The 25118-nt window shown below is 35.4% G+C and overlaps 1 protein-coding gene across 5 annotated transcripts; it reads right to left on the bottom strand.

The window, feature by feature from the left end:
- Positions 1–304: 304 nt before the first annotated feature.
- On the bottom strand, positions 305–24516 carry SERCA (ATPase sarcoplasmic/endoplasmic reticulum Ca2+ transporting SERCA). Of its 5 annotated transcripts, none has more exons than XM_013325051.1 (13): positions 17923–18031; positions 16780–16924; positions 9567–9584; positions 9034–9116; positions 8844–8948; positions 7159–8744; positions 6894–7083; positions 5758–5905; positions 5263–5521; positions 4634–4778; positions 4197–4406; positions 3887–4004; positions 305–1015 (listed from the first exon to the last, which is right to left on the bottom strand). In XM_013325051.1, the coding sequence occupies exons 2-13, from the start codon at positions 16895–16897 to the stop codon at positions 993–995; spliced, it is 3003 nt and encodes a 1000-aa protein (XP_013180505.1). In that variant the 5' UTR covers positions 16898–16924; positions 17923–18031; the 3' UTR covers positions 305–992. The 5 variants fall into 5 exon arrangements, with proteins under 5 accessions (XP_013180505.1, XP_013180504.1, XP_013180502.1 ...); XM_013325050.1 differs by having other exon boundaries at positions 305–808; XM_013325048.1 differs by lacking the exons at positions 305–1015; positions 17923–18031 and adding an exon at positions 24385–24516 and having other exon boundaries at positions 1464–4004.
- Between the last annotated feature and the right edge of the window lie 602 nt (positions 24517–25118).

Genomic DNA, 25118 nt, shown 5'->3' with positions numbered 1-25118 from the left:
AACACTGATTTTATAGCAGCAAGTAGCTATTATTCATTGTTATGAATCATCATTTCATAGTATTTACGTTCTGTAATTTATACATGTACTAGCTGTCGCCCGCGCAGAATTACAAAAAGAAACACTATCCTAAGTGTTCTCTTAGACTATATTGTATATGTATGCCAAATTTCATCGAGACCCGTTCAGCCATTCTGAGGATACCTTCAAACATCTATCTAAACATTCGCAATTCATAATAGTAAGATATAGGGTTTGAGTTTTAAAAAAACACTAGTAATTTTATAACGATTTATTGTACAAAACAATAATACATTAAAATGTACAGGTATGTTTAATTTTTTGGACCTATTGGGTCCCGAACACTGGATAATAAGTATATCCTTCCCTTACAGACACCATATTGCTCGTCGAGGCGTCAGCACTAATAGAAGTATAGATTCGACTCTAGATAAGCAAACTAGAAATAACATAAAAATATAATAATAAATTAATAGCATGCTGTCAACTTAAGTACACAATAGTTTATCGCACTGCTTCTGTCGACGGGCACCATGTAGTCTTTGAAAAAACAACGTAATTTAACAAAAACGATTGATTAAACCTCCTAAGTATACTGTATATACACGTTATGAACACGTCCGCTCTGGTGATCGCAGCTGCGGCGGCGGGCTCCCGAGTCAACTTTCGCAGAAACTAAAAGCCAATGGTAATATCGGGAGTCGGGGGCGGTCCGAGTGGCAGAGGGACTATGTACTGATCGATCGATGGTGGGTCGGTTACCACTTGTCAACGACCACCTCGTTCGCTGTAAAACAATGTTACCGTTAGTGTGGTGCACGCTCGAACGCCGCCAACCGAACTTACTCTGTGCGGAGAGATCACGAAAGTCTCCGAGTTATATTTTATGTGTAGTTTTTCACTGCGGGATCACAACAAACAATGAGTGTTCATGGAATATATGCGTGCGGTGCTACGGCGACTCCCGGCGCTTACAGCTTCCACGTCGGCTGGGCTGGGGGGCAGACAACACCACGTTAGTGCATGCGGGACGGAGACAGGAGGGGGAGGGAGGCACTCGTCCCCAATTTGTGCCCATTTGATAAGTTTTGCAACACGACTGCCCGAATAGAGCGAAACGATTGCCTACACTTTCCAAGTGAACAATGTTTCGTTTTATTTGGTGTCGTTTTATATAAACCAATTTATTAATTTTTTTCATTTTTATATATACGTACATTACGTATTTTTCATATAAATCGAATTAAGATATCAAATAGCAATTTATCATTAAGCTTGCAAAACTTTTTAGTAGTGTTAGCAGGAAAAATAAAACAACATAAAGGTTAGTAAATTGTGCGGAATTCATACCTGTTTTTTTTCCAAATCGAGGAGTGTGCATGTCATTTAAAAATAGAATGGAAGGTTGTTTTATATTGTGAAAAAAAGGAAAATAACAAACGTTTGGTTCGATAGTTTAATTAACGTAAATCAAAGGGAGGATGTTTAACTGTTTGTGTTCACTACATTTTGGTATACGAGAGTCGGAGGGGTAGAGGATGTTCATAACAAATTTTGAGCATGCCCTTCATTGTGCAGTGTCGGTGTATGTGTATGTGTGTTCGATGGCTTCAATGTAACTTTATAATTACATACATTAATATTTATCTTAAACATTATTTGTCTCAAATCAAATCCAATCAAATAAACTGCACTCTCTCTGAGAGAGCATGCATCTCAAACATGCACAATCTTATCATTAAAAAAAAGACTTATGTATGTACGGACTTGTACCTTAACTCTAAATAAAACGGACAAATTAAGTTGTTACAATTTTGTAAAACTTACGATAATATTATGTCTCCATTGATTAAATTTTTCTAAGTCCAATTAAGTTGTAGTGATTATTCCCAACGCTACCGAATATTTTTAACTATTATATTTTTTTTCTTTATAGAACAAATCTATAAAAAGATTAACTATTCGTTATTGTGTTTGTACAATGACTAAGTATATTGCTTCCATAAATTACTCCATTAAATATTCCACAATTATAATATATAGAACACGGCTAAATTGTAAGAATTTTAAAAAATAACGAGACACAGATTTATTTGCAAATGTTCCGAACAATGTACATAAGTTATAACGCATAACACATTCATTAAATTAGTCAAAAAAAAAAACAAAAGTTAGAATTAGGCATACAAACCAGCATTCGCAGAACACTGTCCGTTCAGAAAAAGGCGATGAGAAAAAAAAATGGAATAAAGTGCATTCTGGTATGTTAACAAGCGACCACAAGTAAAAGGACACGAGAAGCAGAAAATTGTAGAAAAAAAATAAAGTAAAAAAAGTAACCGCTGAGCCTAACCATACACTTACAATAAATTACTATATGCTAACAATGCACATTACTAGGTATAGTACAAAGACTTCAATACATATATAGGCTGTTGTTATAAATTAAATCAAAAATTTACTCTATGGTTGTTCTGTTTTGTGCAACCAACTTGAATTCAAACGGTCATGCAATGGTAATATTGGCCAATTTCTGTTAAAACTTGTAGAAGGTACGTTCAATATTGTTTTTATATTTTCAACGCTTTTAATTTTTTTTAATTAACTGCTATTATTAATTCATTAGAAAAATATGGCATCGCATTGACATTTAGTTGACGAATGACAACTCTTTCCTCATCATGAAGTCATGACAATTGATCTTTTTTAATAAGATTTCTGATGTCATAGTGTTCATATTATATATGCATTGAAATCTTTATTAAAAGTAAGTTAAATATGTCTGCAGTCCACAAGGACAAGGTACTGAGCTGTGTGCGAGTTTGTTACAGTAGAATTAGACAAACATTTCATCGTCTAAAGAAACTCATTAAATAACATTTGTAAACTTACAGCCTTTAATAAACCTTGTTATAACCAATAGAAAATTTGATGTTCCGTATAATAGGATGGTCTTCACAGCCGCTCATCGCGTTATATACACGAAAGATAACATAGTACAAGGGCTATGAAGTTTTAAGAAAATTAATTTATTGTCTCGCACGAGCAAAATGCAAACCTCAGTTAGATATAAATCTATGAGAGACCGCTACAAAACTTAAGTTAGAGGTTGTATGAGCGCCGTCGCGAGCGCTGTCGTATCAAGTAGCACCGCCATTACAATGTTCTGTCGCTGTATCGCCGCGCTCCTCAGTGGTCCAAACGCGAACACGTGCACTAACATCACTTCACACACTTGTGCTCCGGGATTAGCATTCAAACGGTTAGATGCTGTGGTGAGCCGCGCTCATAGTTCCTTGGTTTCCACAGCGGCTTCCGCGCCACCCACCCACTCACTCTCACACACATATACCTATACAACATGAGATATCACACAAACACATATTTTTTTAAATAATTGTGTAACATTGTCATAAGGTAATAATGGCCGTTATAAGTTTATGTTTGCGGTCATGTCTAAAATAACTGTACTGACAATATTTCCAGTAATAAAAATTATAAATAATAAATAACGCGTTGAAATTTTTCAACAAAATAATAATATATCAAAATAATAACGTAAAATCTTTAAACAATCTGTTGCGACGATTAAAATTAATTTTAGACAATTTTGTGATAAATCTCATGTTGCAATAAACAGTGTTTGGTATGAAACAAACAATGGTAAGTGGGTAGCGCAGAAATGGGGGTGGGTAGGGGGGTATTAAGTTATGAATCAAACGGGTTTGGGGGGGTCGGTGACGTCACGGCGGTGAGGGCGGGCCAGCTTATATGGGTCCGTAGAGGATGATGCCAAAGAAGACGGCCCACATGAGCACAATCCATTGCATGCCGTCGAGCCAGTGCTGCAGCGAGCTCGCATTACCGTCGGAGATCTTGCGCGCGACGAACTTGAGCACCTCGTCCAGCAGCACCACGGGGATGGAGAACTTCATCACCGTCACCCACTCGTCCACCGACAGCGGGGTCACTTGGAACACCGCCTGCGCACGCGCACACAACACATATATTTGTTACTTTTATTTCAAGTGGATAATTAATACAAGAATTTATTACAGTTTTTGCCTTCCTTGAGGCATTTTTGTTTGTTTATATGATTTTGAGTTATGTAAAACATGAAAGTGGCTATTACAATGCTAAGATTTGCAGGCTCACTATTTGATAAAGTGACTCACCGAGAGGACCTCGACGTATAGAATAACGAAGTGCAGGGTGAAGGACAGCGCCATGGAGCCGACGAGCCACATGTTGGACCAGGGCGGCATCGTCACCAGGGACTGGTTTTCAGAGAGACTGTTCATTGCGTTCAACATCTCAATTGTCACCAGCACGGACAGCGCCATTGTCATTGGGTGGGGGTCTGTGAAGATCTTGCAGTCGATGCCCTGCAACATTCATAATACAAATTTTCAATAACAAATTACATAAATACATACAAACCACAACAACTGACAATGTAACACTGACTGTGCTAGACTTATGTTACACATAACTGTAATAAATACAAAGTTTCACATTATAAGGATTTTTAGAATAATCAAAACATAAGATTACATATAAATCAATTGATTGTAGTTAATAAATACTAAAGACTGATAATTAGAGATGTTACCTTGAATTCATCTCCTCCGCTGAGGCACTGCAGGTGGTGAGTGAGCTGCCAGTAGGTCATCTGAGGTCCGTACGGGGAGTACATGAACCACCAGGAAGCCGCGCCGACTGTCGCCATACCGACGTAGCCTCCGATTGCCATGTACCTGGTTATGTCACCAACATGTCAATTGTACCAACAAAATTTGAAGGAGCGAGGTTGGTATAGCAATTGTCAAGAATTTTTCAAATCAGAAAATCAAAGTAGGAAAATAAAAAGAAATAATTTCAATAACGAGATAGAATAAGTCTGTATCAATTGAGTTAAATCTTCAAGCTTCAATTTATTTAGAGATATTTTATATACTGACACTTCAGTTGTTAATTTTATGTAATACTTGAAAGTTGTGTCGTAACCATGTTACGTAGATAATGATCTCGGTTCAAGTTATACAACATTCATATATTTTTTTATTCTTTGTGTAATATAAGAAAATAGTTAACGCGACAAACGATAATATTTAAAAAGTCACAAACTTTTTCTACAAGTCTTTTCAAATTCATTACTCATTTCTTACAACCAACTAAATATAACATAAACATAGATTTTTTACATTATTTTCTTCATACAAAACAGAGTAGAAGACAAACCTGAAGAACAACCATCCAGAGATGAGACCCTCGTCAGCCTTGCGCGGGGGCTTGTCCATGATGTCGAGGTCAGGGGGGTTGAAGCCGAGGGCGGTGGCGGGCAGACCGTCAGTGACCAGGTTGACCCACAGCAGCTGTACAGGGATCAGAGCTTCGGGCAGACCGAGCGCCGCGGTCAAGAAGATGGACACCACCTCACCGATGTTGGAGGAGATCAGGTAGCGGATGAACTGCTTCATGTTGTTGTAGATAGCACGACCTGGTCATTGCGGATATTTAGTATTTCAAACATTCTAATGAACAGTTTAATATCATGTCTTATTTGATGACTTCGTGCTGATGATAATATTTTATCTTAACAATCATTTTTTTAAAACAACATTCTACATATGGTGAGATATGTGGATATAAAGTAAATCATATGTTTTTTATAATACTTAACGGAATTATGGAAAATATTACAAGTTATTCTTGTATGATTGTAAATTGGCATACCTTCCTCAACGGCAGCAACGATGGATGAGAAGTTGTCGTCAGCGAGCACCATCTCAGCGGCGGATTTGGCGACGGCGGTTCCTGAACCCATAGCAATACCGATCTCGGCCTTCTTCAGCGCGGGCGCATCATTCACACCGTCACCAGTCTGAAATAGCATTGGATACGTTTAGTTATGTTTTGCAACGTTTCGTTCTACCGGAGATCCCCGAGCCTCGCCAGTCGCACCTCCGAGTAAAGATTGCTACCAAAGTGGTTTTAGTGGGTAACATTTTACGCTTACTTTAAATCTTCTGTATAAATAAATCTATATTTGTTTGTATTCTGTGCGTTTCTAAACGACAAGACTGGTTTTAATGACATTTTGGTAGGATGTTAAGACGACATTATACGTTAAAATATCAATCAAGTGGAACCGTTTAAATTGTTGATTCGTATCATAAATTTGTTCGGGATGACAATTTTATAATAACAATATCTTAATATTAGGGCATTTAAGTAAATGTTGTGTTATCGTAATAGAGAATAATGTCTTGATAGAAGCGACTGCAACAGTTTATAAACAGTACCGGCCGGCTCGCCGACTCGCGTAAACAATTTGGAAAGCATTCTCAACGGTTGCTATAATATGTAAACATCAAATAACACCAGCCAATACTCCCACCTAAAAATATTGTTGGCAGTGCAATAAATATTGAGAAATTTATTCGATGCATAAATATCATACGAACGAAATTGTGTTGTGAATTACGTTTTGTATAATCTATATTTATTTTCCATTAGTTGCTCAGAATCATTAAGTCAGATTTCTCTTTGATGTTTTCTACACAAGGGTAATATGGATAACATAAATTTGATTCCTCTACATTAATGATATTTAAAAAGTCAATACAATCTGGACGATTATGTTTACCTTATCGTTTATTGATATTAAGTTATTGATGTGTCTTTTAATCGTAAAATGTTTTAGAGTAAAAATAAAACGTATTAAGGAACGATTAACTGATAACGGGTCTTTATATTTATGTTGTACAATGTAGTGTGGTGTAAATACCAAGTTCTCAACACTGTAATGCACTAATATTTAATGTTATCATTCGGTCGATGACACAATGTCATATTTTTGTGGTACTCACCATAGCGGAGATTTCGTTCATGCTCTGCAGGTATTCAACGATCTTGGATTTATGCGCAGGTTCTACACGGGAGAAGAGGCGAGCCTTGGCGCACGCTGCGCGCTGCTCCGACACGGGCAAGTCGTCAAACTCGCGTCCAGAGTAAGATTTACCGAAAGTATCCTCATCCTCTCCGAACACACCGATACGTCTACAAAAAGGAAAATGTAACTTACATCGACCTTATAAATAGAAATTAGTAATAGGTAAATTGCGATATCGTTACCTGCAGATAGCCTCAGCGGTGGCCTTGTTGTCACCGGTGATGACGATTACACGGATACCAGCGGCGCGGCAACGGACGATAGAGTCGAACACTTCCTTGCGAGGAGGGTCCAACATGCCCACGACACCGACGAAGGTGAGGTTGACTTCGTAGGTGTAGAATTTGGAGGAGTCGCCGAGGTCCATGTCGTCGGGTTTCATCGGGTTGTCGGCGGTGGCGAGGGCGAGGCAGCGCAGAGTGTCGCGGCCGGTACCGTATTGACGGGTGAGTTCCAGGATGCGGTTCTTCAGGGTGCTGCTAAGAGCCACCTTGTTAGTTCCGACACGAGCGTGACTGCAACGGTCGAGCACGCCTTCGGGCGCTCCCTTAACGAAGAGTTTGGGTCCATTGCCGAGACGGGAAGGCTTGAGGGGTGTGCAGTATGTCGACATAGATTTCCTGTCACGAGAGAATTCGAGGGTGAACTCCTTCTTCCATTTGGTTTCGATCTCCTGGCGGACGACGATGGCTGACGAGCGGCGGTCGAGGCCGGTCTTGGGGACGTTGAAGGGATTCATCTTCTCGGCGAGCACGATAAGGGCGGTCTCGGTGGCCTCGCCTACTTTCTCGAAGGCTTGCTTGAATTCGTTGAAATCGATAGCGGAGTCATTGCACATAACGCAAATAGTGGCCAATTCATGGAGAGCATCGAATTCGGAGGCTTTAACTTTTTGTCCTTTCAGGTAAACGTCGCCGATGGGCTCGTAGGTGGATCCGGTGATCTCGAACTCTAGGAAGTTGCTGTCACCGCCCTCAATTTTCTCGAAGATGAACATACGGGAAACGGACATTTGGTTAGTTGTCAATGTACCGGTCTTGTCTGAGCAGATAACGGATGTGCAACCCAGGGTTTCCACGGAGGGCAGGGATCTGACGATGGCGTTCTTCTTGGCCATTCTTCTCGTACCCAAGGCGAGACAAGTGGTGATCACAGCGGGCAGACCCTCAGGAATGGCGGCGACGGCCAGAGCGACGGCAATTTTGAAGTAGTACACAGCACCCTTAATCCAGCTTCCACCATGGGCGGGGTCGTTGAAGTGTCCGATGTTGATAGCCCAGACGGCAACGCAGATGACGGAGATGACTTTAGACAACTGCTCGCCGAACTCATCGAGTTTTTGCTGCAGCGGTGTCTTGATCTCCTCGGTCTCCGACATTTCTGTGCGGATCTTACCGATGGCAGTGTTGAGGCCGGTACCGATAACGATACCGCGGGCTTTACCAGCAGCGACATTTGTACCAGAGAAAAGGATGTTCTTCTTGTCCTGATTTACAGCGCGGGGGTCTGGAATGGCATCCGTGTGTTTAATGACGGAGACCGATTCACCAGTCAGGATAGACTGGTCGATACGGATGGTGGTGGAATAGATTTTGATAAGGCGGATATCGGCGGGAATTTTGTCACCGACGGATACTTCAACAATATCGCCGGGCACGATTTCCTTTGCTCGGATTTTCTGTACGCCGGATTTATCTCCTCTAACAACTTTACCCATTTCGGGTTCGTATTCTTTTAACGCTTCGATGGCAGATTCTGCGTTTCGTTCCTGGAAAGATTTCAATATATTAGAACTTGCAACCTACAAAAATACAATCGAATATTTAATTGAACCTTATTTCATTAAAGTATATTATAAATATCTCACCTGCCATACTCCTACAACAGCGTTAGCAATAAGAATTAATAAAATAACGAATGGTTCTACGAAGGCTGAGAATGCGTCTTCGTGTTCTTCAAATAAAGCTAAAACCTAGAAGAAAAATATAACTTTATAGATCATGTTGAAAAAACGTTTAAATACATATGCACAATTTAGTGTTCTCGTTAATACTTACGAAGGAAATAATAGCGGCTAACAACAAAATCTTCACTAAGAGGTCATCGAATTGCTCCAGAACTAGCTGCCATATACTTTTGCCTATGAATTAAAATTATTTATAAAATATAAATCGGAGTCTTGGTGGTTAAAGAAGACGTTTAGAAGGCTTCTAAGTTGACGTAATCGTCGATGAGAGCGGAAAATTAAATCAGGTCAAGATATTATGTAATTGTAACGCTCCACAAACCGTAAACTTGGTAGCTATGTAATTGAAACATACTATAAATAAACTGATATCTGATTTAGTGGATATTAAATTGTGCGTTGCTGATATTTATTTGTTATTTAATACCACGTGAGTTATTGACTTGAAAGATATGACTACAAGGATAGAAACATTTATACCATGAATGTAAAATTACAATTTTAAATTTTGCTCTAGAAATATTACTTGTTACACTACTTTTAGAGCGAAAAGCGGATGGACGTGGGGGGATTGTAATCTTTAGTGTAACGCAAATCGATATGTGAAATGATTATCTCGCTTACCTTCTTCAGCAGGCAGTTCTGAAAACAGAAAAGCACCGTAATTAGAGGTTTGAATAAAACATCAAAGGAATAAATTTTAGAGACGATAAACCAGTCAGAGCATGCATGCAATCTATCTCGGCAGTTACGCTCTCACATAAATACACGTACATTGACTACATTTGTATATGCTGAATAACATCTACTGCCTTCAAAGTTACAAGATTCTAACAATACAGCGGTTATGACATCATTAGTAAACCTCTTTGTATCGACAGCGAACGCTACGTATTTTGTGACGTATTGAATGGTCTCGTGTACTTTGAATAATCTTGAGATTCGTTGTTGTACAAATAATATAATATTAGAGTGTTGTCGACACTGACTTATCTACACACTTGATATTTCTATTACCATATATTTTCCGTTTTGATTTTACATAATTTGTATAAATGTTAAAACAAAGGAATTAATTAAATACATGATTTATCTAAACAGATAAGACATTTGTGTTAATGTGTTAATTTTTTGTTGAATTTAGTTACGATGTGGTTTGTGTTAGAGTAAACATGTACGATATCGTCAAGGGCAACAGGACGTCTCTTTCTCAACCTTTGGCGAGCGGCTATTTGAATAAAGATGTTGCTCTCAGAAGGATATTGACGTGTCGTGTGGTTTTTGTATGTTAATTAATCGAGCAGCGGCCACATTGGGCCACGTCTGTCCGTGACGTGCGTGACCCACACGCACTCTGTACACTGACCTCGCTACGTGTATGTCTTTGACGTAATCACGACACTTTGTAAATCTACTCCAGGTGCTATACGGGATGAGCGTAGTGTATTGTACTTGATTCATTCGATCGCAACTTGACGTATAAATTTACTTTAGATTAAATAAATTGAAATTTTCTATCGATTTAATGTAAGATAGATATAGAATACGGAAAATACGTGTTCTACGAAGATTTCGTGTGTAATTATCAACAATGGGATTACGTTTGCGTCGTTAATTTCCGCGTGTTTAGCAAATGTTTGTCCGCATTACGGGCGTGCGCGGCGCGGGCGATCACGTTCGCGGGGGCCTTATAAAACGGTTTAACTGCTACCTCTCTAGGTCTCAATAGACGTGTGTAATCAGGCAACGTGCGCTAAGTCAATCGTATAGACTATTTGCGTACAGTGAGGCCGACCGCCGCTGCCGCGCCGAGACGAATGTTAGCAATTAGTCAAAGCAACGATAACACATTCAGTTGGCATCTGATCGTTTGCGTCACAATACGGTAACAGGTGATTATTTAGAAATCTCCAATATGATGATTATATCCAGTTAACGTTTCTGTTGCGCCCTTAAATAATCAAGAGAAGACATCGTTTCTAAAACGGAATGATTCGTTTAGATGAATGTTTTAGTTGTGTGACAATTGTTTATTCAATTCGAGCATATAATTTACGAGGAATGGATTAGGAAAGAAATCGATTTAGTTGTAACCGCGTCTACAGGTGGCCGGTAATAACATTGAACTAAAAGTTTGCCGCGGCGCGCCCTTGCCGGCGAACTGTTTGACTGAATAAATTACATTGCAAACAAATGAGCTATTTAAAAATGTATCAAAGTGTGTATAAAACTACTTGTTTTTCTTCTAGTTTTAAAATTCATGAAATGCTTAGGAGTTTTGGCTTAAAGATACGATTAGTTTGAGTTCTTGGACACTTAGATTGATAAATAAGTTCTCACGTCTTCTTAACCTAATCAATGTAGGCAAATGCTATCTGTTTTAACGTTCTAAACGTGACAGGATGCCATTATATTGTGCTATTTTTTATTTTCAGCTTCAACAGTTTAACGTTGTATGTATGCTGTATGTAGATATAGTCTAATACTGCACATAAAGAATAAAAGTGAGCACAAGTTTGATTTATGTGCGTTCGTGTAAATTGCATCCTCTTCTTCCCACACATATTTCCAGACAAGAGCAGCTACTACTACAGCTATTATAATTATAATTAATAATAAATTTTGTGCCCACTACTGCACTTTTATGTTTAATTTATTACCAACAGATCAAACGAGTTGCTAAATTTAATTCTTTCTGCCAATAATAAAGTGACTTATTAAATTTGAGAACGGAATAAATAAAATCAATTGAAGCTCGGGGAGCGCTGAAATAATCGTTGGCTATGAGAATATTTATTAAATAAATATATAATAGTGGTAGAAGATAGCGCGTCTGCCGCATTTGTAGACGCAAGCCGCCAACGTCGGCAGTCCAAAATAAACCGGCCGCTGGTGGCCATCTATATTATATTTTAGTCTGTACGCTGAGCTCACCGCGCGTCAACATTCCCGGGCGCCTCCTGCACGCTCCTCAACGCTCAGAGCACTGCCCATTAACTGCTTAATGCACTCTCGCACTTCTCAACCACTACCTACAGCTCTAACAATTTTTAATGCACATCAATTGTCCGACATCCTCGATATACCTTATTATCTTGTACAGGTCACTACTTGCATAACATCTTGTTACTATCTGTGATACTTCAAAGATAGGCTAAAATAGTAATATTATTATTATAGGGGTGTGTGGAGCAATACTAAACATTGTAGACCTTATGTAAAGCACAACTTATTGCAAATATGCAAAAAATTATGATGGTCTTCACCTAGAAACCTCATCTTCGGAAACTAGAGCGTACCAAAACTTTACCGTTGTGCAAATTATTTAGCTTAGTCTATTACTTTTCCCTAATGATGTTTTAGTAATAGTCTTAAAGAGTAATAAAGGCATACATTGTTCTAATAACGTGTTCATTCAATAATTATATTTAAAATAACCGTAGTAATAAAATTACATACTTGCATACAATTAGTATGTAAACGTGTAGTGATTCAGAGGCGAAGAATAACTTATCGCGCATATCGCGTTCGACAACTCAAAGAACACATGGCCAATAACAGCTGTTATATAAATTAAAAACTACCAGTTGTTAGCCAATTTTCAGTTATAATTCACTACAAAATATATATTGTTTATAATTGTAAAATTCACTAATTTATATGAAAGTTTGTTTAATAAAGTAACAAAGCGTTATATTTTTGCACTTGTTACTAAAACATAAATTGTTGATATAAATAACAGTATTTAACAAACCTGTGCGCTACAGAGAAAACGTTTTAAAGCATTTAACTATGATCAACTAAAATCCATAGTTACAGGGTCGATGTATTTCGAAGTTTAGCGATCGTCGTTCGTATACAAAAACATAGGAAATACAACATTGATAAATTTCCATTGAACATCTTCATGGTCGACATACAGTCAAACTTGGATAAAAGAGAGTCCAAGGGACTGCTACATATTTCTCGCTTATAGAAGTAGGTTGCCCAAATTAAAAAAAAAAAATATTCCCTAAGCTAAAATTATTTGTTGTAAAATTTCAATTCACAGCGTTATTTAATTTAACGTTTAAAGCTTTCAAATGCTTAATGAATGTGAAAAAGTATGTTAATATGATTGCATTAAGGGAGTTAATATGTAAACAGTCGAATGTTCGGCGTTCAACATCAAAGCGTCGGGATATTGATCTGGGAGCGGTTTGTTTCGGCCGAATCTATTCTGGTTTGAAGTGTTCCGTATTGTGACCGGCTCGGTGGCGAAGTGACGCGAACGCGATGTGCCGATGCAAACTATCAGACATCTAATGCTACTGCTGTTGTAAATAAACATCGATATTAACAGTTTTGGTGTCTAATTATTCATAGATCAATAGCGGACGTCTGTTTGAACTGAAAATACACTGTAGGGATTTATTTTATTCATAGAACCAAAAATAACAGTATTGGAAAAAGAGCAAATTAACAATCTTACTTATTATAAATGCGACAGTTTGGATAGATCGATGGGATGTTTGATAGAAGATATCTCTAGAACGATTGCATGGATCTGGCATAGATTTAGAACATAGCCTAGAATAACACATAGAACAACACTAATTACGATTTTTTTGTAATTCCGCCGGTGCATCGCATCACATAGGATAAGGAAGACCACACGATGAGAAGGAGTCTACTAGTCCTATTTATTCTACTATTCTTGGAAAAATCATTATCACTTAAAAGAAATTCAATTTTCAAAGTTATTACTGGAATGTAAGCACAAATCCGTACGACGTGGCGCGGTAAGATACTGTTCAACTTGTCATTAACTCACTGCTAATTAGCGATTTTGTAGAGTTTAACCAACTTTAAAGTAACGTATACGATATAAAAGATGACTGGGAACGGAGTCTGTTATCGTAGTTGTTCTTAAGATTTAGCTTATCGTTTATTAAACAGAGCGTTTAGTAACAAACTTAAGTTTACACATTGGTAATGCAAGCCGAGGCGTCAGTTTTTTATCACAGTTGCATTTTAATATCTTGTTTGCGTTCACGCGCAGTTTTATTTTCTCCGCAAATATTTGACTTGCATAAAATAACGTTTATTTTTCACAGAGACATCTCCAAACTGAGATGATGATTTTATGACAGTGTGTTTAAGATTTTTATTTCACTAAAAACTAATAATTACTTTGTCTTTCCACTGTCAAAAAACATATCGTCTTGCTCATTCTAATGGGGATAAACAAGGACAACAATATATCTTAGGGAGTTAATCATGAATTACTTTCTACAGAGAAATTTCATCGTGTCTCTGTAATTATGTCGATTAACATTCACACATAAAAAAGGAAACGTATCTATAGTGATGTTTTAGGCATAGTATGTAGGTTCGTGACCTAAAGAGATAAGCATAGATAAAGATTATAGATTTCCTACATAGAATGTAGGTCATCCTTGGTACATCTCTTTTGGCTCTATACATTCACAATCCTAAATCATTCTAAAAATCAGGCAATATCGAAGTTTAAAATTTTAATAAAGCCCTAAGCAAAAAGAATTAGTGAAGCTAAGAATCTTTCCTGAGTTTTTTTTTTTAATTTATATTTACTAAAAGAACACGAAATCAGCGGAACGGTCACCTTACCATAGATTCCCCTACATAAATATTTTGTTATCTCTGTTTATTCTTAAGAGAACGAAAGGGATACAAATCCCCTTTTGTAGTTGAAACCTAAAGTGGGGTAATAACAATTTATTAACGGTAAATTAATTGCTAAAATGAATTAAATACAATATTTACGATTCTTTTATTAGTCGTTAATATTTTCGTCCGATCTCCTTTTTCATAATAATTTCAACTCACAGTGCCCAACCATTTTTAATTTAGATTTAGTAATTTGTAATAAGCGACTGACCGACGAGAGTGGTAATAAATTGTCTGTTTTTCACATAATATAGTTGAGAGGTTTTATAAATAAGCGAGGTGTAAGGGGTGTCGAGGTGATAGGTATTGGCGCCCCGTGCACGCTCCAAGGAGCAAGGGCACACGGACTATTGACGCCCACTTATCGACGTGCTATAAATAAACCCGTCTATTTTTTTTTTACGAAAATCCATAGACAATACATTTTTTTCTTACGACATGAATTCATTTACAAAGATGAATTATTTGCTGATGGAAATAGAGACAGCTCATAAAAGTTGGTCTGAAAAAATGGCATTAGAGAACGGGAGTTCAATAAAAATGTCCTGTCCTCATAATTGCTTGGCATACAACAGCAATAAAACCTAGCGATCGCAAATTTTCCTATTGAATTACTTAGCTATAATATACAAATAAAATTTTTGAAATATGAAATAAAAGAGAGGAAGAAAAGTTATTTGTTGGTTGGATAAGCTACGGAAGGTTTCAAAGAAAATTTAAAGTATCAAATTTAATGTAAAGTAAGACTAATAGGAAAACGACTTTTAAAATTAGATATATTATGTCCATTAGTGAGAATATAATGAAACTAATATTATGATCAATTTTTTTTAAATCAGAGTTGGAGGCAAACTAGCAGCGGGAGTACTGAGCTGAACAACGCCCACAACACTAGAGGAACGTCAGATGCATTGTTGACTTTTGAAGAAGAGTGATGCTTACTTTGAGGTCCCTAAGTCACACTGGTTTGGAATTACCACTGAGGATAGACCATTCCACAATGCGGCTGGGCAAGACAGGAGATTACAGGAAAATTGCAACAATGAGATATCCAAAAATTTTCATTACTGCAGACAACTTGAATTACTTTAAAAAACTATTTTCGATAAGAAAGAAAATTCAAATAAACATATTGGTTTCCTAGAATTAAAATTAAATTTTTTTGAATAGTGCAAATGAAAAACATGATTTACCTACAAAAGGCAAAATAGAAGATATTGTGCTTGTTTAGAAATTCACTTGAACAAGATATACAACTGACGGGCTGTACCAACATTACATTCAAGGGAATAATGTGATTTCCTTTCAGGGCAGTGAGGAACAGACACACAAACATGTACTAACTAAATTAATGATATGCAGAAAAATAAGCAACCTAAAAGTTGAAATAAAAGATTATTAACAAAATGTAACTTATTATCTTTTATAAGGAACTAGCTGTTGCCCACAATCTCCATCAGAGTGGGATTAAAAAAAGAAACAATCAGTAGCCTATGTGTTCTTCATTGTAGATACCTTGTAACAAACATTTATCCATCCCTCCATCTAAACATTCCTTTTTATAATATTTGTAAGATATGAAGGACATAAAAGAAACAATGTTTATTGTATTAAAAACTTATCATCTTAAGGTTTTTATTTAAATAGTGTTTAACTCAATTTATAATTGTGTTTAAAAAAAATTATGTCTATGAATATCCGAGGTCAATGTTATATCCGTCGGCCACATTTTTTACACCTAAATTGTATTTTTCTTTACCACTTAAACAATATTTTACTTAAAACTCTTTCTTTAAGTGTAAAAGAGTTTGCTTCAGAAGTAAACTGCTATTTTTACTTATAATGTATCCTTAGTAATGGTCATAACAATCCGATGGAGAGTTTTCCAAAAACTCATCAAAGTAAACATGTGAATTTGAGTAATTAAGAGAATTAAAATACTTCTGTAAGCTATTGTAAGGTCATTAGTTAGCAGGTTAGTGTTAATTTAACCTTAATGGTTTCTTTATTGTTTACAACTCAATTTTACTAATAAGACAAAAAATCACATTACTCCTGACATATAAAACATCAGATAACATAACTAATCTGCTCTGAGTGGTTTATTCTATAAAAGAACGCAATAATATGAAGTAAACAAAGAACTTACCATTTGGCCCATATTTGTCTTGGTTCCTCTTAATTTGATCAGGAGTCAGGCCTTTATCTGGATCTGTGCCAAAGTATCCTAAGACTTCATCCACGGATTTCGTGTGAGCGTCCTCCATGGTGGAATTTCTACGTTGCCGTCAGTTCTAAAATGTAAAAGAATTTAGGTTAGAAATGACAAGTCATCATTGTCTACTCGATTGAAGGCTTTGTAGGTTATGTTGCCATTGTTTTTTTACTTGCGTAGTTGCTTTTTTTTTTGGAAAATGGTATCAATTTAGGTTTATGCGTATTAAATTATTTAACCTCTTTTAAGTTTTGCCTATCTCCGAAATTTATTTTTATGATAAGTTTTTTACTTTGGGTTGCGCTACATATATTAAACAATAAACACACTTGTAGACGATTTGAATGTTTGAAGAATTAAATATAGGACAGGAACTAAAAAGGATAACGAGCGATTTCCTATATACTTTGCACCGTTTGACTTAACCATTGCAAACTCACCAAATTTTGTAACACATGAGAGGGTGTTGTCTCCTCTAATAATTCACTTAAATAAAAAAGCCTTAACCTTAATTTATAAAATAAAGACTAAATTTTGTACTAAGCAAATACTTTTTCTCGTAAATATCATAAACTACACGAACACGTATCTAATCCAGCCGTCATTTTTTCATAGACTGACGTTGTAAAAATCGTTGCTCATAGCGCCACCTATTACAAGGGTCAAGAATGAGTTAAATCAAACTAATATCTTTTTTCGTCAAAACGTGCATAAAAAAGAAATTAAATAACGAGCTTAAAGCGCAGTTACTAAAATACAAATATTAGAAAAATGGACGAAGGAATATAACTGTAGCATTACGAATATAATTTATGATGTCCAATAAATGTGGAGCAATTCTATAGGTTGAAATTATACCACGTGACGTAATGCTATTTTTGTGCCACAGGCGCCTAGAAAGTGCGGTATTTTTAAAATTTAGAACCAGCTACATAATTTTCTTTGGGTTATGTAACACTTTATCACTCTTATTTACTACCACTAAATTTAATAAACCGTATATAGCACTTTATTTCACTGCAATTATTAATTCACTCACGGTAAAATTGTTTTATGGATTTTAAATTAGGGACTTACTGAATAATTTTTTTTCGACAGCTGCGAGAAGGAAAGAAGAAATAAGAGTGACGCGGGAGATGTTTTCCCGCCGCGCCCCGAGTAGCGACTCCCGGGCAAAGAGCGACGATTTTAGAGCGGCGCGGGCGCGGCGGAGGGACACGACGGAGATTTCTTTAATTATTTTGGCAACAGTACTCGATGGTATAGCCGAGTCCAGGGTTGCATGTCGCGCAGCCGCCATCGTCCGCCGATCTATGATGATCTTTTTATAGCAGGCGCTGCCCGGGTCGAGCTGCCGCCACTATACAAATATGCGATATTTGTTTGGACCACTAGATACATTCTTTAAAATTTATTGCTTTCAAACTTTTTTCCTTTCGAAGTTCTAATTCGAGAAGAATTGTCTTGAAAACTATATTTAGATCGTCCACAGAAAGACTTGTTTATTTTCATAAAATATGAGATAATTAATTTACCATTAAAAGCTGCATTTTCGTGATGGTAATTAAATTCATCTACGCGACCCCTGGTAATTTTTAGCATAATAATGACCATAGATATGGGATTTTTATGGGATAACAAATTGGGTGAAACCATAAGGAAGTGCCATTATACTGGATTAAAATGTTTTGAAACCCTTTAGATTTGAATTCTTTTGGATTTTGTATTTATGTTTATTTTCTAATCTACTTTATATTGAGAAATGTAATTTGTATTTATTGTGGGTAATAAAAATGGTAGTTTATTATTTTAAGTATAAATGAACTGGTACTATTTGAAAATAAACGTGAGGTGTTCTAGAAAAGTTGGTTTGATATTTTCTCAGGTGATTATCATCTCCTGAATGTTTATTTGGAGCGTGGCCGACGGCGACGCGACGCTTCGACATTGGAGCTAGTTGCTGGCAAAGCTTGAATACTTTGTGACACTGATCTATGTGGATAAATATTTTTGTATCGTTCGTCATAGTCTGTTTAAAATGACAATATGACTCTCAACTATAAATGATTTTTTTTTAATTATTTATACATTTCAAATTTCTCCAGATACACTTTCGTAGCGAAGTTGTAGGAATGAAGTATTGCTATATGTAAAAATTTGTTTTAATTAGTCAAGTACTTCTCGTGATAATCGAAGTCGGAAAAATTAGTGAAAACAAAACACGAGTACCCATAGTTTAACATAAAGACAATTAAAGATTAAATTAAAGTTTCCTTTCTGTAAAAATCTTTACAATTTATTGGGTAGCTTAGTCTTAGGACATATTGTTAATGCAGTTCTATAAATTTAGTGTTATCATATAAACTTAAATTATGTTTAAAGCACTTCTTTTAATGTGACTCTACTACTCGCAGCATTGGACATTGTAGAGACATAAAAGACATGCAGGTCTTTGTATTTGTCGTTCTGAAAGTTCCATTCGCTAGCGACTTGCTTTTCTTTCGAATTGGACACAAGAGAATTGGACTGGAAATATTTTTTCCTATCTTTATTTTCATCTAATGGAAAGTAATAAGAAAAACGAATGCAATTACGATTTGTTTATATTTAAAAACATTGGTGAAACTATATGGCTACGTACAAGGCGGTTGAGGTCAAGTATAAACTCTCATTATTTAGAAACATCAGTAATTGCTTTTGTTTTTGCAAGCCTAGTTACGTCGTTGTTTGTGCGTGAACCTTATTTCTCGGTCCTTGGCCGATTACAACGCTTATCTGAAGATCAACGACCCGTGCTGAATTAAAGTGATTAACAAGAACAATCATCTTTCGTTTACAATTTTTTATCATAAAATCTATATTTTTATAATACACAAAGGATTTAATTATTTTATTTGTTTTTAACAAATAGGTAGGGTTGCCAACTAAAAAAAGCGATGCAAAACAGCTTTTATTCAGTGTTGTGTATTCGTAAATATTATCTTAAATTTAAAGAAGATACTTTGTCAAGTTCAGCTTAACAACACATAATCTGAATAATAGCTTTTTATTGGTGAGAAGCTATAAATGGATTTATAAGCTATTGATTACCTTAAAATATGTCTTTTTCGCTTACGAATACGATAGTAGATCTAGTTGCTAATTATTATATACAACGTTGTTTGTGTTCACCTTTATTTTTTTTAAAAGACATCCGAATAAGATTTATACACATTTACGTTTTTACTAATTTATGATTGATAAAGATTATCTTTGTTTTACTTTTGTTTTACGTATATTGCAATGTCTTGCAAGGTTTTGTGATATTTTTTTTTGTTATAATTTACTTGACTGCATTTCAAGATTAAATATATTCCATATGTAGGTTTGTGACTTCAGACAATTGCAATCTTAAATCAATTTTACCGTGGTATCACACTGCCAAATTACCTATCCGAAAATATATTATCTTAATTTCTAGGCATGAGAAGGCTGTGGAAACACACGGTTAGGTTCAATCAAAGTCAGATCGGTACTCTTGCGTCATAAGGTTAAGGTTTCATGTTTACAATTATAACTATTAGAAAAAAAAAACGCCAGCGACAATTGATGATTTTATGCATGACATTCCAATTTTAAAATTTTAAAAACATTAATCTTGAGTTTTATGACACAGTTGAAAGTATATTCTAACTAACGATCTCCCGGCGACTAAAGAAAAATGTCAGCCTTGTGTTGTACCGATGTTATTATATTTAGAGAGAGAAAATAGAAAATGACAGGGAAACAGCTGAATGCCAATGTTAACAGCTATTTCGGTGGCCCGAATAAAAATGTAGGTATGAAATCAAACACTAATGCTACGTGCAAACGCAAAAACAACTTTTTATTTAAAAACTCTCTTAGTTAAAATTATTCTGTCTTCAATTACATTTTTAAATTTGGAAAAACATTGCTTCATTAAGTGTAACATCAAAACCTTTCAAGCATCAGTTGAGTTTGTTTACTTGGTTTGTAAAATCAAATATACCAAAGTTGTCCAGACTAGGAGCGAGAGCATTTTGTTTTTTACGCATATTTTATAACACCAAAAAGACTTTATGACATTACGTTATACGTAAAAGATTACTGTCATTGGCCGAATGGTGAACTACGTTATAAGTGGTCGCAAGTATTATAGTTACGCATCTAGGTCTACGGATCTACGGGTCTACGAATCTACGATTCTATCGAATCCTATATAGAAATAAGGTTGATGTAAAATAAAACAAGTTGTTTTGTTTTCACTGTTACATGCGTGTACATTAGCATAGCAACGAAAAACGGAGACTATTATATTAAAACCGAATGAACTGAGGTTGAGACAATTCTGCTAACATTAATTTATTTATTTTAGAAATGAAACACTGAACACAACACAAAGAAAAAAATCTATTGTTACTGGCCAGTAATGTTATAAAAATACAAAGGAGGTTAATTGTTTTATTGGAATCGAGTGAGCAGTTACCGTTAATTCAATACAGACATTTGTAGTAAAGGATTACGTTTAACGACATTAACGATCGATTAAAAAAAACATTAGCCAGACTGCGTACTAATCCACATATCTCCATGCTCATAATATTTAACATTAGCTCGTTTTATTTATAAAATAATTATCAATTACGTATACTTTTTACGTAATTTTGTAGTTGTTATAGCGTTAATATGGTGCAAATTCCTTTAAACACTTTTAGACTTGTGATTTCAAGTAAGTATGACTCAACGTAATTGATGCATATGATAACACAAATTTTAAAACGATTACCATCACTTTGATAACAGGAATAATATCTTAATAAATTCCAGGTTGATACCTTCACGCGTTTTTGAGAAAAAGGGTCTTGACAGACAGACGGACGGACAACTATGTGATCCTATAAGTGTTCCGTTTTCTTCCTATGAGGTACGGAACCCTAAAAATGAAATGGCCTCAAATTGGGGCATGCGGGAGCCGTGGGACGGGAAACTTCCTCCCACTTTGAATCGAAAAAAATTGAAATTTAAAAATTAAAAAATAGTATATAGTATATACATACATACTTTTGCTAAATATTAAATTGCTTAAAATGCCTATGGATCAAAAAAGATATGGATTAAAAAATTGGACCATGTTGACACAACCTCCCTCCTAGATTTAGCCTAGATCATTGACTGACGACCCCCTAGAATAACAGATTTTGATCACAACAAAATCGCTAATGTATCACGTTTTAAGCTAATTTCTATACATTTCTGAAAGAATTTAACAAGAAACTTTACTATTTTTACTATTTTATGCATTAATTCCTAATCAATATTTTAAATTCAATCAATTTCCAAGGCAACACGGAAAAATACAATGGATAAAAATAAATTGATTTTAAAACTACAAATTCTTTTTCTATTCTTTTACGAAACAAAGATAATAAATAAAACTCCATCATCTATAATAGTTGATCTAAGATGAACTTTTGATCGAGTTTAACTAGAAATACGCCGACGGCCGGTGTGCTGAATATTGAATACGTGGAGAAATGCTTTTAAAATTCCTTGATAATGTAACGAGGAGATGTATGTCGGTACGTCGGTGCGTACGCACGCTGTAACCACTATCGCATAATATATTCGTAAGGCGATTCGTCATCTAGAAATAAAACAGGCGAAGGTAATAATCGAAATAGAATAGTACTTGAGTGTGTCGTAACCATCTGCTTTGGCAGGTCTAAAGTTGGCCGTCCGCGCGAGGGATTTAGGTGTTGTATTGGATTGATATGAAAGGCTGAGTGAACTTTTCGCAGCCAAATTCTAAATACACGTGCGGAGTTGGTATGCGATAGCTATTGATTTAGGAACCTAATCGAGTTGAGTAATCAATGTTGAGTGATGATTGTATTACAACTACAAATTACTGTTGCCGTACTGTTGTAAACTAATTGTTGTACTTTATCGTTTCCGCCTGAATAATTTATACCGGTTTTTATTTTTCTATTTAAGCTTCACATATCTAGAGAAAATTTAACTAACCTTAATTTGGTATGGACTTATCGTTTAGTACTATTTTGACTAGGACATTCACTGGTTAGTTGATAGGTAAGGTTTAAAAAAAGTTATAGTTTTGGTTAATTTCTTTTACCATATTTATCTACCGTAGCTAATAATTAAAACTGGATTTATAAATTAAGATACATTTCAGGTAATAATGCGATTAAACGTTTGCTATCGCATATTATTTAATAGGTTAGTACAGCGTATGCAATCATAATTTCCTCGAAAGTTAACCAGCTCTCCTAGATGTTTTCCTTTATGCATTTCCTAGAATATCTATGTGTTTGTTTAAGCTTAAATCATAACTACAAATACATTGCCGGTGTTATATTAAAAAAAAATATGTTCGAATTCTGATTTAGACAAATCTCTCATTTCCTTATTACAAGCGTGTCGTAATAATTTTCAGTTTCCTTGAGTTTGAATATTCGCGTAAATATGTTGGCAAATATGTATAATAAATTCAGTCTAGATATTGCATCGACGTGTGGTGTTTCACTTTGCTCTTATAAAAAATTAAACTCTTAAAAGAATATAACCCATAATTGTTAAAGTAAAAAAAAAAAAACATTAGGAACATTAAGCTTGTATTTATATGTTCAGGGTATATTGGTTTAGGATTATATTTATGTCCTTTTAACATGAAAATATAATTTCACAGACATGTTAGTTACGTATAAAATCATGATTAAGTATAAAATCATGCAAAACACTAAGAAAACATAACACGATGATTTTATATAGTATATGAGCATAAAATTATGAAAAACGTAATAAAGTAAATTAAAATATTTTTTGTGCATAAGTATACAAAAGCAGTTATCTGCGGCTATTTTGTTTTTATTCATATTTAATTAATAAATATTTTATTTGTATAAATATCACTATTATAATAACAAAATAAGCTCTCAAATTTCTGTAACCTAAATGTACCCAATTTTATTATTTTTAAGAATATTATAGCGATATTTTTTGCAATTAGTACTTACTTCGTACTATCATTAACATACCTTAAAATTTTATATTATTGGCTTTACATTGAGAAAACTGATCTTTTGTGACATTTCTTATTATAGTTATGGTTTGAAAACCACCATTTTGTTTTTTGTGTTCTCTTAAAATTTTAGAGTAACACAGTTGTGAGAGCTTATTTATTGCATAAATAAAGTATTTGGCAAATTAAGGCCATTATTTTAAAATCAATTATTTAGTATTATTTTAAAGATATTGTACCGTTATGCACATTTATTTACATATGGCAACCCTGGATTTTATTGTGAATATCGCTGTTCTATTTTCTTACAAAGTAATTCACGTACGCTAAAGTTATAATGATTAATTTTATATCAGATATATAATTCGCACTAGAAACATCCATTTATTGCTCAAATCCAAGGCCGCGTCTCTATCGGCGGGCAACACTGAACTCAAACACAATGCACAGGCCACAGTTCCGTTTTGATAGCACCATCACAAACTTGCAACGAAACTTACCGTATCACTATTCACTTGGTCCCGAACACTTATAACATAAAATTATTAGTATTTATTTATTATAGTAAGGAAGGTTAGTGTGCCCCATGAGGACAGCTTCGAAGTCGCTGTGAGCCGGGCGTGGGAGCAGAGAGGCGCCCTCTTTTATAAGCTTCGCGGCGGTGGCGGCGGCGGTGGGCCAGCTGCCAGCGCGCACTCGTTACAGATCTACTCGACGCCCGAACACCTCTCAAAATACCCACTCAATAACCTAACACCGTTCAACAAGGTCCACAGTCGAATGTAAACGATTAAAGGAACTTATGTTATGAACATCACTCCTGGTGACAGCCCTTGACGTTGCTTTGCCTTAATTTACAAATTAATACAAACAAAATACATGTCAGTTATGTAAGCATTTTAGATAAACGTGGGTTTCCATTGCACTAATACAAAACACATCGTCATTTTTCACGTTTGAGAAATATAAGAAGAAGGCGGTATTCTACGGATGTAATCTATCAGTAATGTTTTGGCCAAAAACTGGAATATTTCAGGTCTTTTTACTCAAAACAAATAAAGTGTTTAGACGTTTCTTTTTCTTCTTTCTTACATTTAGCAAAAATAGGTAAGTAACCACATTTGTAGAAACCACAAACGAAAAGAATATGTATGTATATTTTACCTGAAGTAAAATAACTTAAGGTTATTTTTAATTAGATCTTGTTTTAGATGTATTAACCAATCATTTTCAT

This window comes from Papilio xuthus, unplaced genomic scaffold, assembly GCF_000836235.2.
Source record: "Papilio xuthus unplaced genomic scaffold, Pxut_1.1 DF824888.1, whole genome shotgun sequence".
Taxonomy (NCBI): Eukaryota; Metazoa; Arthropoda; class Insecta; order Lepidoptera; family Papilionidae; genus Papilio; species Papilio xuthus.
Note: the sequence above shows the minus strand (reverse complement) of the source record. Positions and strands in the feature narration are given on the sequence as shown.

Bases quoted from the DNA above. Each gene is read 5' to 3' on its own strand.
- SERCA (XM_013325048.1), bottom strand. From the start codon at position 16,897: ATGGAGGACGCTCACACGAAATCCGTGGATGAAGTCTTAGGATACTTT. The intron at 5,906-6,893 runs GTGAGTACCACA...ATGCTATTTCAG, and splicing joins TGAACGAAATCTCCGCTATG to ACTGGTGACGGTGTGAATGA. The intron at 4,779-5,262 runs GTTTGTCTTCTA...TGACATAACCAG, and splicing joins TCTGGATGGTTGTTCTTCAG to GTACATGGCAATCGGAGGCT.